Consider the following 14,549-nt stretch of genomic DNA (forward strand, 5'->3'; position numbering starts at 1 on the left):
TGTCTTCCCTTATGTTGTAAGGATAGAAAATACCCTACCATTATTAAGTGAATTATTTTCATTATATTCAGACTTATCCCTTTTCTCTGGCTGAATGTGCCCGTCCCCACAAACAAATGTTTGATTGGCTGATGACTTGATCCCCTTCCCCCTCTCCCGCCACACACACGCACACTCGCACAGCCCCGACAGTTTCATGTCGACAACATGCCGCCTCCTCCGCCGAATTCGGAGAGGAGGGATATTAGAAGTTTTTTTTTTCGGCAAGCAGCAGCCACTGTACAGTAAGAAATGTAAAAAGAAGTCAATGTTGTGGAGATCGGGGAAACACCACTTATTTTGCTACTGAAAATTTGATCTGCATCATTAAACTGTGAACTAGCTAACCTGTAAAAGTACTGCGGTCAAGCCAGCCTCCACAAGGAATAACGAAGTCAAGCTAACTGCCCCTCATTTGGTTCATTGTTTGCATTATGTGCATTACGGTAATACAACGCGGTAGCTTTAAAGTGCAAGTCCCTTTATTAAAAAACAAACAAACTGGGGGCTAGCCAAGAATGGGTTCACTTCAGGGGGACACTGACATGAACATGAACTGACATGGAAAAAATAAATCTGTGAAAAGAAATCACATATCAGAATTTCATTAGAGTACTTTGGTTTGAGTCTTGGCGTAGTCTAGTATGCCTCAGATGTAGATCAGTCCTTGGATATCTCAGATATTTTTTCATTCGTTTTTGCCCAATTCTCTTATATATCACAAAACTTTGAGTCTAGGGGTGCTCCAGTGTTTTATTACACATCAGCTACCTGCCTGGAAAGAGGAGAGCAGAAGGGAAGGGCGTGGTGACGCCGTTGCAAACGCTATGATGATTGGCTGGGCGGGCGGCTCGTGACCTGCTTCACTGCAGTCTTAGTCTTTGTCTTTTGGATGAAAATAATGATTCGTCCTAATCATATTTTAGTCATTTCAAAATGTCATCGTCTTCGTTTCATTTTAGTTGACAAAACCTCAAACACATTTCGGCTAGTTTTCGTCGTCAGTTACCCCGGTAATACACCAGGCACGTCTACGGCGCGTCATTGCTGCTGCCGCGTCAACGGCCGTTCAAGTCAAGCAGCGTGTGCACACCAGTCGCAGCGCGGCCGCATTTTATACATGTCCCAGAAGCAGTTCAATGCGCACACTCGAAACAAACGGCACAGTTTATTATTTGACGCGAGGCGCAACCCTCCTACGAAAATACGGTGGATCTGATCGCTTATAAAAATAATATGCAATTCATTTTATTAATTTCTGCATGGCGCTTTAACTTGAGAAAATATATCAATAAAGCACTTGAAAACTGTTCATAAGGGAAAAAAATGATTCATTGCGGCATTTCATATGTTAAATACATGTTAAAATCTTTGTCATTGCGAATGTTTTTCTCTTTAGCACAGGACTGTTTTTTTCTTCTTCTTCTTTCTTTCAAAAAGAAAGCTGACCAATACGCTAGGTCTGAAAGTCAAATGGTTGTTGTATTATTATCTTTAAATACCCGCTACTCTCATGCGATCTTGCAATCCTTGAGTGAACCGATCGAGCCGCTCCACAGATGTGCTGCTTGTAAGACTTATGGAAATTGGGGGCATGCGTCAGTGGTGCATTGACGCACCGACAACATTGATGTGCCACAGACGTGAATGGTGTATTACCGGGGTGACTCAATGTTCTCGTCTGTTTGTCCAAAAATAAAAATAAAGTTTTCCAACAATTTCCAATGAACATACACAGACGAGCACATATTGTAGCGCCTAAAAGGACAACGTCAATTTGGTGATGATAATACAGTACACACTCACTATAAAAAGGAATACATCATTTTCAGTGAAACCCATCTGGAAACCATTAACTGTATGTAAAGAAATGTCCAAGCATTTAAAACTGCGAAGTCTGGCATTTTTTACTTTTTTTGTTTTTGCTATTCTTAGAGTCTAGCCAGAAGTTGCAAGCAATTAGTATTTCCCAGTCATTGCTCATTTACCAAACAAAACAGCTGAAGTAGGCTATTAGCTAAATGCCATATCGCCAACTGGCCCTCCTCTAGACTTAGTGACCAGAGAAGCCAAGAGGCTCTGCTTTAGACTGACCTGTGTTTTAAGAAGATGCTCGTCATTCTGAAGCCAATGCAAACGCGGATGCTACACTAACGCTAGGAGTTACATTTTGCATCTGATGACCATTCACCACAGACCTTTCAAGAATAAAGCAGCATTGCATATTAACTCTTCCCAAGATAAGAAAACAAATTGTACTGTGTTTCCAAACAAGCAAGATACTGAGCGCAGCCTAGCATTAGATGTATCCTTAACTCCGGTGAGGAGAGTGAGGGAGAAGCGCAGCACATCTCACTTGAGTGACACAACCCAAACACTGCTAAGATGCAAGCTGGCGTACTCCACGTACGATATGAAAATGTCACACATTGTGAACATATGACAGAAACAATGTCGCATTTTCGTCTCATCAGACAAAAACGCACATGTCTCATTATGTTCTAGTTATGTTCACGTTTTTAGCTCGTAATCGTCACCAAAAAACTGTTCATCGAGAAATATTTTTGTTATTGTAATTGTTGTCGAAAACAATACTTGTTAATATAAACATCTTTCATGTGAAAGATGTTACAGAATGTATAATGTAATAACGTGTCGACAAGGAAAGGTAACTTTAGTTACTTTGCTGAGTACCTAATTTCTCTTAAAAAGAGGTAACTTAGTTACTAACTCAATTAATTTGTAACTAATTACTTTTCTAAAGTAAGGTCACAAACACTGCTTATCAAAGCACTCTAAATTGGACTACATCATTATAGGGAAATACCTGATATTGAGCCCAGTCAATGTTTAGGTTCTTGTTAAAGCACGCAGGGATTGTCAAGGGAGCATCCACAAAGTCCTGTAATGGGAGAAAAAAATATGTCCGATCGTCTAGAACCTCATTTCTGGTGTTAACAAAGGCAAATGCTATTATGACTGAATCACATTATTAGCACCTACCTGATTCCAATTGAAAACAAGTCCCTCGGCGGTGTAGTCTCTCTCTTTGTAGTCTTTAAAAAACTCACACCCTAAACAAAAAAGGAATAAATCCTTGGTGATAGATCGGGTGCTGGATTTGCACTAAATTAATCAGATGACAAAAGACTTTTTGCTTACTTCTCATCATTTTAATAGTTTGCGATATAAAGCAGGCATATTGCGAGGGCTGGGACAAATCCAGGTGGGCCAACTTAATATACATTTTTGATAAATTTGTCCGTTAAATGTGTTAATAGTGGCATTAACACAAACCCTCTTTGATGCAGTCATTTTTTGTTAACGCGCAAAAAATTAAGGCCCTTCCCGAACTCCGTAGTTTGGAATTCAAGACAACGTGTGGTGCACTCCTATGACCGCTAGCTCTTGGGAAAGTATCATCCTGCTGACTTGATCCTGGTGAAACCTAATTTTGGGTTGTAATGGCCAATAATGGACACTTTGAGGCAGTGTGACGATCGTTAACCCGCCTGGCAGCTTGGCACGACCCATTATGGTTGTTTTCGAGCATGTTTAGATGAAAATACAGTGATGAACCTCCTGGCGCTTTCGGCAGCTATCGTGGCCGCCCGAGAAGCACTACAGGCGCGCACAAGCACATGGAAGAACGAGGTGAAATTCACGTTCTGAGGCAAAACATAACTTTGGCCTTTTAACCCAAAAACTCTGAGGTGGATTGACTACCGCGAACCCCTTTAAAATGCATAGATGAACTGCATTAGCGCTTTGGGAGAAAGCTGTTTTAGTGAGTTCAATCATTTTATCAAATTTATTTGATTTAAATGCTCCCAATTTCATGAAAGCCTCATTCATAGAAGATGTTTTAAAAAAAAAAAAAAAAAAAAAAAAAGGCTTCCGGAAGAATATAAAAGTACTGCTTTGTCCATTCATTTTTTTAAAAACAGAACTACTTTCATCTAAGCCTGAACGATATATCGTTTAAACATCGCCATCGCGATGTGCGTGTGCGCAATAGTCCCATCGCAAGCACGTGCGATAGTTTTTCTTTTTTTTTTTTTGATCCACATACGCCTCACTTTCTGGTCTGCGCACAGCCTCCTATCCTCCCTCTCCCAGCCTTTTGATCCTCTCAGTCACTGCAGCACAACGATGGCTTTGATCTGGCCAAAGAAGCAGACTTCACACCGGCATCTGTCAATCATCGTTTAACTTGTTAAACAGTTGCAAGGAAGCCGGGCTGGAATGAATGTGTGTACTGTGGGGACGTTGGAGACATTTAAATGTCAGAAGTGATCATGAGGAGTTTGAAATTTCTACATGTCACTTTAACGGTCACAGCTAAAGTAGATAAACAGAAGCATTTAATAAAGCCAAGCATTTATCTGATACAGTACTTTATTCTTGTTCAAAAATGATTTGGTTGGACAGTTATGTTTAAAACTTATCATAATTATGACATTTGAAGTGCTTAAAAAACATTTATTTATATACATTTTTTTAAATCACTTTGGGGGGAAAAGTGAGAACAAAACATGTCTTATATGTATCTCTTTCCAATGCTAAATCTGAATAAATACATTGGGCACAAAAAACACCAAAAAAAAAAAAAAAATGGGGGAGGTGCGCTACTTCGCGGTTTTTCACTTATCGCGGCAGGTTCTGGTCCCCATTAACCACGAAAAACAAGGGATGACTGTACACTGTGGTGATGGTGAGTCATCTAAAGTCTTTCCAAACAGCTATTTAAGTCATCTTGTGAAAATTTCTTGAAAAAAAAATATACATTTTTTTTAATATCGCAATATAATATCGCAATATATCGCAAACCCCAAAAAAATCGCAGCAATAGTTTTTTCCAATATCGTTCAGGCCTACTTTCATCAACCGTTAATTAAATAATAATAGTAAACTAAATTGTTAAATTGGTTCATTGCGGTCACTTGATAACAACAAGAGCTGACATAATGCTAAATATTACTGCTACACAGTCCGTGCAAGACGCCTGTGGGAGTAAAAATATGTGGCTGTCCGCAGACTTATATTTAACAGCAATTGACGAAGGTCAGCGACTGAAGCTGGCTGAACTGCAGACAGAGTGACTTTTATGATATAGACCAGGGGTCCTCCAACTACAAGTCTTGAAGGTCCACAATTGTTTTTTTTCATACAAGCATTGGTCCATTTATTAATGCCGGTCAAGTACAAGGCAGGTCGGTTTTCTTTTGAAAAAACAAAAATACAATGCACATTCTGACTAAATAAAAATAAATTAACTAATCATTTCTTGACTTAAAATAAAAATACTAAAAAACCATGCAGGTACAATGTTTACATATGTACACTAAATAATTAAAGATCTGTCATAAAGGTGCAAACAATAACGATTGGCAGTCCATTTTGTAACTGTAAAACACTGCTGGACAAAAAAGAAAACATGCAAATAGTAGTACAGTACATGTTCACATGCACAGAACATAAATGACAAGCTCTGACATTATTGACAGTAACTTTAACTGTAAAACACTGCTCAGTGAGAGAAATGGCATTTGGGGGTCACAAAGCTGTTTACTGACATCATCAGCCAGTACTTCAGTGCGTCTTGTGGCTGATGAATGTGAGAGTGAGATCTTTTATATTTTTGTTGTCATTTCCTCCTTTTCTTTCCCTTTGAACATTGCTGTCATCACTTCTTTCATACACTCTTTTATTATTTCTCCATCAGAGAACAGCTTCTTATGTTTGGCCAACACCCATGACACTCTGAGTGAGTACTCTGTTGCAATTTGTTGCTGGGTCATAGATTTAACAATAACCTTGCTTGACGCTTGATATGACTGCTTCAACCTGTTAATTTCTTGCCTTCTCAATTCTTCTACTCTTCTACTTCTCAGGACCTGAACTAGAACTTTATTTAATTCATCTACTGTTTCTGACTGTGTACCATATTGCCTCTGCAAAGCCCTTTGAGACAACCTTGTTGTGATTTAGGGGTATACAAATAAAATAAAGTTAATAGAATCAATTCTAATTTGGAAGGAAACTTCTCTTCAAAAGAGCTGTGCTCTTTAACATAATAGCGTTTCACATTTTCACTTTTAACAGCGCAATTGTCTTTAAGCATATTAAGCACATAGGTTTGGTACTTGCAGTTGGTAAAATGGACGCATATTTGTCAGTCCACTCCTCATTGAAACAGAGATTTTTGTTGCCCTCTTTCTTCTCTTGGTCAACTTTGAGCATGACATTTTGTTAGATTGGGTGACATGTAAGAGACTCGTGTTTCACACTGCTGTGGTCTGTCAACTCTAGCTAGCAGCATGCAGGCTCTCTCAGCCAATCAGCGCATCCATGCAGGCTGTCTCAGCCAATCAGAATATCGTTGTCATAGAGATGACAAAAAAAGTGGGAACACGGAAGATTTTTGAATATATTTGACTAATTTAGTGATAGAATAGTAGCGGATAGCGATAAATTGGCGATTCATACAAATAACATATGTAAAAAAAAAAAAGTTGTTTTTGTCGTTTTTTTTTTTTTATTTGAAAAGTGCCATTTGCTCTGGGTCCACAGAGAGGTGTGCCGTGGTCCGGTCGTGGACCGCGGTCCGCTAATTGAAGACCCCGGATATACACAAACTCTGAATATGCCAAAAGTATTTCTTCATTTAAAACAGACAAAAAGAAAAATGTCTTTTGTGTTTTTTTGTTTTTTTTTACCTGGATAAGGCACGGAGAGCAAAGAGAAGTCTGCATAGCGTTGGGCTTTATCTGCCTTCTCAGAGGATGTCACACTGGCAACAAAAGACAAAAGATTACATGCATGTTGAGCATCTGACCATTTGTTAATCTTCTTAACTGACACATCAGTGTATTTTAAGCAACAGTTACAAAGATTTGTTAAAACATTCCAGAAGAATTGCGAATATTATTCTTTGTCTTTGCATACCACCAAACAAACAGAACAACAGAACAAGAACAGAACAAACAAACAAACGTTTCAATCACATTGCGGTTGCATCTTGCATATCATGTTTGCAACCCTCTTTGCGCTTTTATGTTATGCAGATACACAACCAGAGGTGGGTAGCAACGCATTACATTTATTTGAGTAACTTTTGAGGAAAAATGTACTAAGAGTAGTTTTGCAACACCATACTTTTTACTTGAGTAGATTTGTGAAGAAGAAATGCTACACTTACGCCACTACTAGTTCTTTCATTTTTCCTCTTTATTCTACTCTTCTTTATTCTACATATTAGATTCTGCTTTATTTTTGCTTTTTTTTTTTAGATGCCCAAAGGGGCTACCAATTTCACCAATGAGACGTCACATTTATACCAATCAGATGTAACAATATAGTCACATGACCACGCATAGTTTGCTGTCAGAAGTCTGATGATCACACAGGTGAAGTGGCCAGGCATGAAAATGGGTCAGGGTTAAAAAGGTGAGAAGAGTGTGGAGGCAATATGTTCCGGTACACTGGACAACTAGGGCTGTCCCAAACGACTCATTTTCTCCCGATTAGTCAGCCGACTATTTTTATGATTAGTCGACTAATCTAATAATTCCCCCTCTCTCTCTCTCTCTCTCTCTTTTTTTTTTTTTAAACTAATTTAGCAATGACATTTTTGATGACACTTATTAATTCACAAAAACATTTTAGAACACTTAAATTCTTTATTAAAGTAAAAAATAAGTACTGACTTTGTCTTTTCAACATGATTCAAAACAATCCTTAAAAAAAATATCTAGCATTAATATTATAGTATACTACTATATACAGTAGAAGTATAATAATTATTCCTTGCCAATCAGATTTTTCATAAAGGGTGTCATTTTAAAGGTATTCTTAGAATAGAATCTGAATTCTGAAGTATGTGGGATTAACTCCAGAAATCGTTATTTATATGACGGACATGACGTGCTTCTATTTTGAAATGTTCATCGGAAGTATGTTCGCTAAATTGCTAACTGTAAGCTTTACACCCTGCATAAAAAGCTTTTGTCATTGCATGTGGTGTCAGTAATCAAATTTTTTTTCCTTTTTTTTCGTTTGCAAATGCTGTTAACCGGCGGTTTTTAATGTTTGAAGTGTCACCTTTTAACTGTAAGTTTGCGTTTTGAAGAAGACTGCCAATGTTTTATAGCAGGCTAAAGTAGGTTGTCTTTTTTCCCCATTAGCCTCAATGTAGCAATGCTAACGTTTAAAGCAGGGGTGTCCAAACTTTTTGCAAAGGGGGCTAGATTTGGTGTGGTAAAAATGTAGGGGGCAGACCTTGGCTGACGTCCTTTATGTAGAACAATATATTTAAGCAAATTTTAGCAAGCCATTCTGTGTGTCACATTTGCTTTATTATTTTTTTTTAAATTAATAATTTCAACAATTTCCAACTACCATTCTCTTTCGACTCTCTGGCTCTTGCGAAATACTGCTGCTGTGAAATTAATCTAGCTTCAAAAGTTTCTTCAATTTCTCGCTGCGTATCTTCCCTGTAATCTTGTCGTACATGTAAGCATGTCTTGTTTGGTAAAATCGCCTCACATTGAATTCTTTAAAAACAGCGACTGCCTCTTTGCAAATGAGGCAGACACAGTTGTTGCGTATTTTAGTGAAGAAATAGTCAAATTTCCACCTATCCTTGAAGAGTCGGCCATCGCAGTCAACTTTCTTTTTTTTTTTTTTTTTTTGTTGATTGTCGCCATTTTAGAAAATTAGAAGTCAAGGGTCACACAAGGTAATGTTGCTTAGAGTGCTGGTGTAAATGAGGAGCAGCATTTAGTGTGTAAGCTACTGCATATGCTGGTAGCAGTACTGCTGACCAATTAATAAAGTCTGTGTGCGGCCAGACGTTATTGATCTTATCACATGGTTTAAAGTGTTTAATATAGATGTGTTTCCTTATTTTCTATGTCTAAACTTTAATTCTACGGCGTGTTGATGACCAATAAACATCTGTGAAAGGAACTGTTGTCTCATATGCTATCAACACGCACGCACAAATGCATGCATGCACGCGCGCACGTCGATAAAACACAGCTGTGAAAATTACTGTCCTCATTTTTATTTACTGTGCGATAAATGGACTCATTGCATATCGCGATAGGCTTAGCAACTTCAATAAAACATGTCCTTAGTTAGTTAGATGGACATACGATCTGCCAGCTTGTAATTCGTCTTCCAAAATTACAACTGGGTGACGCTGTTTTAGGTTTTCATTCACGGCCGACGTGCAGCCAAGCTTGACACTGAAGAGACAGGACACAACAGTGTACCCTCCTTTGTTTCGTTGAAATAAGTCAATTGTTTGGCCACTCCGGTGTGCTTTTTTGGCTTTCTGACGCTTTCGCTGCTTGCATACCAAGCGTCTGACATTAAAAAAAATCTACCGAAAAAAAAATTTCTCCTCGGATCTACACAATTCACGTAGGTCACCCTTTTTGACTTCAAAACAGCAAATTTCACCGAAAGGTGAGAGATTTTCATGCCTGACTGTGGCAGCTTCTGTGAAACCGCTGTTAGTTTGACTCAGAGCAGGTTCCCAAGTTTGATCTGCCAACACTCCAGTCAGGAAGGATGGGACATGGATTGGACATCAAGCGCCGTCAATGGCAGCCAATGAGGGCCCTAGAACAACTAAGATATCAAAAAAATTATCAGTTATTTTGGTGATTTTTTTGGGTGTGTTGTTATGATTTGGATAGGTTTGTGTACTTTTCAGTTTTTTGCAGTTTTGTCAATTTTTTGGGTGGCGGGGGTTGCGGTTTTTGTGTTTTGAGCCATTTGACGAAGTTTTGCCTTTTTTTTTTTTTTTTTTTCAATTTTTGCAATATGGTCATTTTTCTGTTTTACATGGGTGGGCAAACTGGTCGTCAAGGGCCACAGCAGGTCGTGGTCTTTGTTAAAACTGATCCAGCACAGGCAGTTTAACCAATGGGAGGTCCGGGGAAACAAGAAGCACCTGACTGTAATCAACCAATTGCACTTGTAAGACACCGGGTTGGTGAAAAGGTGTCCTCTTGATGGGTTGCAACAAAAACCCACACCCACTGCGGCCCTCTGTGAAATAGTTTGCCCACCCTTGATCTAGCGGCTTAACAATGTGATTGGGGTCTAATGTCTTTAAGTGACGCCTTAATTGATTTGGGTTCCTCCAGTCCGCTGCAAACATTTTTAGACATCGAAAACAGACTGGTCTTTCCTTGTCTCCCACTCGATTAAGAGTCAGAGCCAAAAGCTACAAACGCTTTGTCATACTTCCTCGTCTTGGCTTTTCATATATCTAGTGCACTTTTCTGTGTGCTCTTGTTTGATTAAAAATACTGCGCACACTCTGAAAATGAGAGCGCCACTGCCACCCACTGAGCGGATGTGCAATTACACTTTATTCTAGTACAGCAAAAAAGTATGTTTCCCGAGGTCATGCGCCACCCCTGGCATCGCTCTGAATTACACCCTACTATTTGAGAAGTATTGACATAGTGTAACACACAACATTAACTTTACAACTGTCAACAAACACCAAGACAAGTGTTCATGTAGTATACAGCATATTGTTTCTTACTTTAGGCCAAACTTAACCTTCTTGTTCTCCACCATAAGGTCACAGATATAGCGAACCGACAGGTACCGCAGGAGCTTAATGTCGTGGCCTCGGACCTTGTCAAAAAGCTGGGAGTCCCCATTTCTACGGTGAAGATGAGAAAAACAAATGAAACAAATCTTATTACTGTTACAAACCTTGAGTACAACAACCTAGGTTACCTGACTGCACAGTCCTCCTCTGGAACTTCTTCCGAGTCTGTCCATGTATCATCACTGCCCCCTACAGAGTACAAATGCTGTTTAAATTTCATGAGGCAGAGCCCTTTGTCACCTCAAGTGTTGGGAGTGCTTCAAGTGACAACTAATATGAATTGTACGTTGAAGAATTTTATTGTTCCAGTGTCACCAGAGTTTGTCCATGTGATGCAGTACTATATGAATCCATATCAAACTGAACACTAGTAGAAATGCCTCGGGGCAACAAAATGATTAAAACAATGAGATCAATAAAGTAGAACCTTAAGATACAAGCACATCACCTTACAAATTTTTCATGATACAAGAATTGTCATGAGAGAATTTGAGTCTTATCATGCGAGCAATTTTTCACTATACGAGCGCCAGAAAACCTCATCTCTCACTTGGCTGTCAGAGTGCCTCGGCATCTCACCAGGTGGCATGCGAGCTCTCTCTTGGTTTGTCTCCACAAATGTCTTGGCATCCAGCTAGGGGGCATAGGAGCGACTCGCATTAACAGAACTTCCCGTCTGCTCCCCTTTTTTCTTATTTTTGATAGAATTCTGTATAGAAGTGCATCCAGATCATTTGTGCTTACAAGTGAACGTGAACTACAGAGGCTATGAAAACATATCTTAACCTTTTGGAATTTCTCACATTCTGCATAAAATCACCATCAAACGTGGTCTGATCTTTGACAAAATCACACAGATGAAAAACCTGTCTGCTTTAACTAAAACCACCCAAACATTTCCAGGTTTTCATATTTTAAAGAGGATATTATGCAAAGAATGACAGAGGAGTGAAAATAAGTGAACCATCACATTTTTTAATATTTTGTGGCTCCCCGTTTGGCAGCAATAACTTCAACCAGGCGCTTCCTGTAGCCCATCGATCAGGACTAATCTTGGTCCATTCTTCTCTACAAAACTGCTGCCGTTCAGTCATGTCTGGCATGAATCACTGCCTTTAGGTCATGCCAAAGCGACTCAATGGGGTTCAAGTCTGGACTTTAACTTGGCCACTCCAGAACGTGTATTTTGTTCTTCTGAAACCATTCTGAAGTTGTTAGTTTTCCTGCAAAACATCCTGATAAACTTTTGAATTCATTCTTCCATTGATGATTGCAAGTTGTCCAGGCCCTGAGGTAGCAAAACAGCCCCAAATCATGATGCTCCCTCCACCATGCTTCACGGTGGGGATGAGGTGTTGATGTTGGTGAGCTGCTCCATTGTTCCTCCACACATGATGTTGTGTATTACTCCTAAACAATTCAACTTTGGTTTCACCAGTCAACAAAATATTTTGCCAAAAGTTCCGTAGAGTGTCCAAGTGCCTTTTTGCCAACATTAAACGAGCAACAATGTTTTTTTAGACAGTAGTGCCTTCCTCCCATGAACACCATTCTAGGCCATAGTTTTACAGATAGTTGATGTGTGCAGACATATTGGACTGTGCCAGTGATTTCTGTAAGTCTTTAGCAGACACACAAGGGTTATTTTCTACCTCTGTGAGTATTCTGTGCTGAACTCTTGGCGTCATCTTTGGTGGATGGCCACTCCTTGGGAAAGAAGCAACAGTGCCAAACTCCATTTGTAGACAACTTTTCTGACTGTCGAATGATGAACATCCAGACTTTTAGAGATGGTTTTGTATCCTTCCCCAGCTTTATACAAATGAACCATCCTTGATCGCAGGTCTTCAGACAGGTCTTTTGACCGAGCCATGATACACATCAGACAATGCTTTCCTTCAAGACAATTCTTACCCGGTGTGTGTTTTATAGTGGGCAGGGCAGCTTTAAACCACTCATCAGTGATTGGGTACACACCTGACTTTAAATGTTTGGTAAAAATTGGTTTCAATTGCTCTTTAAGTCTCCTTAGGCAGAGGGTTCACTTACTTATTTTTCCCCCGACTGTCATTATTTGCATGCTATCCTCATTAACATACGAAAACCTAAAAAGGTTTGGGTGGTTTTAGTTAAAGCAGACACTATATTTTCATCTGTGTGATTTTGACAAAGATCAAATCACATTTAATCGTGATTTTATGCAGAAATGTGTGGAATTCCAAAAGGTTCAGATACTTTTTCATACCACTGTATGTCCCGCAGGAAAATGGCGACCAAAGATTGTGGTCGAAAAGAATGCTCGTAATTGAAACAAAGCAAAAACAAAAAATAATAAGAACATAAAAGAGTGTTAGCAGCGTGTTAGCATTGCATAATATTGCTCGTTCACAAAAAAGGATACTGCATGTCCAGTTCATTATTCCATTCAATGACTATACTTGGATTAGTTCAATTCAATTCTGTTGGATTGTTTTTTTGTGTTGTTAGATCCAGTGTGCCTCGGTCAGACATGAGTAAATGCAGCCAATTGTATTGTTTGTATTGTTGTATAGATGTTACTACTTAGCACAGAGATCTACAATTATGCTAGTCAAAGTGTCTAACTGGTATGGGTCTTGCTTTTTGTTCCTACCAATAGAGCACATACAGTTTAACCAATAAAGTTTCTGCTAAAACAGGCAGCACCTGACTCCAATCAAGTGATTACACTTGTAAGACACCAGACTAGTGAAAATGTGTCGTTTTGTTTTGTTCGATTGAAATCCAGCACCCACTGCGGCCCTACGTGGAATAGTTTGGACACCCCTGGCTTAGAGTCTCCTTTCAACATGAGCTCCCATTCAAACTGTAAATTGTCATACAAGAGAGTGTGCTTTGAAATTGGATTTGGATTGTATTTATGAACAACTTTTTGATATAGAAAAGTGATTCATTACAGTCTGCCTCCTCCTTATTCGATTTGGTTGTTCAGTTTGTTTCAAGAAAATAAATCATTGAAATAAATCAATCATGAGTCATTGACACGATTTATATCAGCGCTTTGCCCACAAGTAAAAAAAAAAAATTTAAAAAAACCTCTACTCAGAACCTTTATTAAAAGTTGTATGTACTTAAAACAAGAAAGTTGTAGACTACAGTTAAGTCAGGAAGCTGTAATTCATTCATTCATTCATTTTCCATGCCGCTTATTCCTCACGAGGGTCGCGGAGGTGCTGGAGCCTATCCCAGCTAACTTCGGGCAGTAGGCAGGGGACACCCAATAAAATATTATTTTTGAAGGATATAGTCATCCATTTTGTCTTCATTGTTACGTGCAACTTCAAATTTAAATTGTAAAGGTCGTTGAAAAAAGTGACATTTATCCAATTAATCGGTTATAAAAAATGATCGGTAGTTGCAGCTCTACACGTAAGGGGTACGGAACATAAAGGAATGTATATATGTGATTGCTTGAATGCGAGTGTCTGTGCTGTACCAGAAAAGATGTAATTATAGCCCGTGCGTCCATAGAGCTCCCCCCAGCCTGCCAGAGTGGATGAGCGACAAATGTGCTGCAGGAAGGGAGAAAAGGCAAAGTGGTGACTTAATACGCAATGGAAAATAATAGAAACTGTGACCTTAAACAAATTTACATATCTATTCCCACCGCCATTTTAATTTTTAGTTCCTTTTATGTTGACTAATCCGAGCAAAACAACCGGAAGTTCCCCATCCGCCATTGTTGGGGTGTGCCGCCTGCAGTGCACGCAGCCAGCAGATGCAAGAGTTGCCAACCATCCATTAGAAAACTTGATCATCTCATATTCAGAAACAAAAGTATGTGTCCCGTACTAAGCTCACAAGGGACATGCTCTGTCCTGTATTGTCATGA

At 39.1% G+C, this 14,549-nt stretch overlaps 1 protein-coding gene across 3 annotated transcripts in view; it reads right to left on the minus strand.

Annotated features, from left to right (window-relative positions):
* mtmr14 (myotubularin related protein 14) overlaps positions 1-14,549 on the minus strand; it is a 65,023-nt gene that overhangs the window by 32,169 nt on the left and 18,305 nt on the right. For all 3 annotated transcript variants that reach the window (XR_009064375.1, XR_009064374.1, XM_057845598.1), the window contains exons 4-9: positions 14,154-14,229; positions 10,807-10,867; positions 10,607-10,729; positions 6,759-6,832; positions 3,043-3,113; positions 2,867-2,941 (exon numbers count right to left, since the gene is read on the minus strand). Coding sequence is in view for 1 of the 3 variants with exons in the window: in XM_057845598.1 (XP_057701581.1) it covers positions 2,867-2,941; positions 3,043-3,113; positions 6,759-6,832; positions 10,607-10,729; positions 10,807-10,867; positions 14,154-14,229 (480 nt within the window). In the remaining 2 variants the exon portion in view is untranslated. The remainder of the gene's footprint in view (positions 1-2,866; positions 2,942-3,042; positions 3,114-6,758; positions 6,833-10,606; positions 10,730-10,806; positions 10,868-14,153; positions 14,230-14,549) is intronic.

This window comes from Corythoichthys intestinalis, chromosome 9 (genome assembly GCF_030265065.1).
Source record: "Corythoichthys intestinalis isolate RoL2023-P3 chromosome 9, ASM3026506v1, whole genome shotgun sequence".
Taxonomy (NCBI): Eukaryota; Metazoa; Chordata; class Actinopteri; order Syngnathiformes; family Syngnathidae; genus Corythoichthys; species Corythoichthys intestinalis.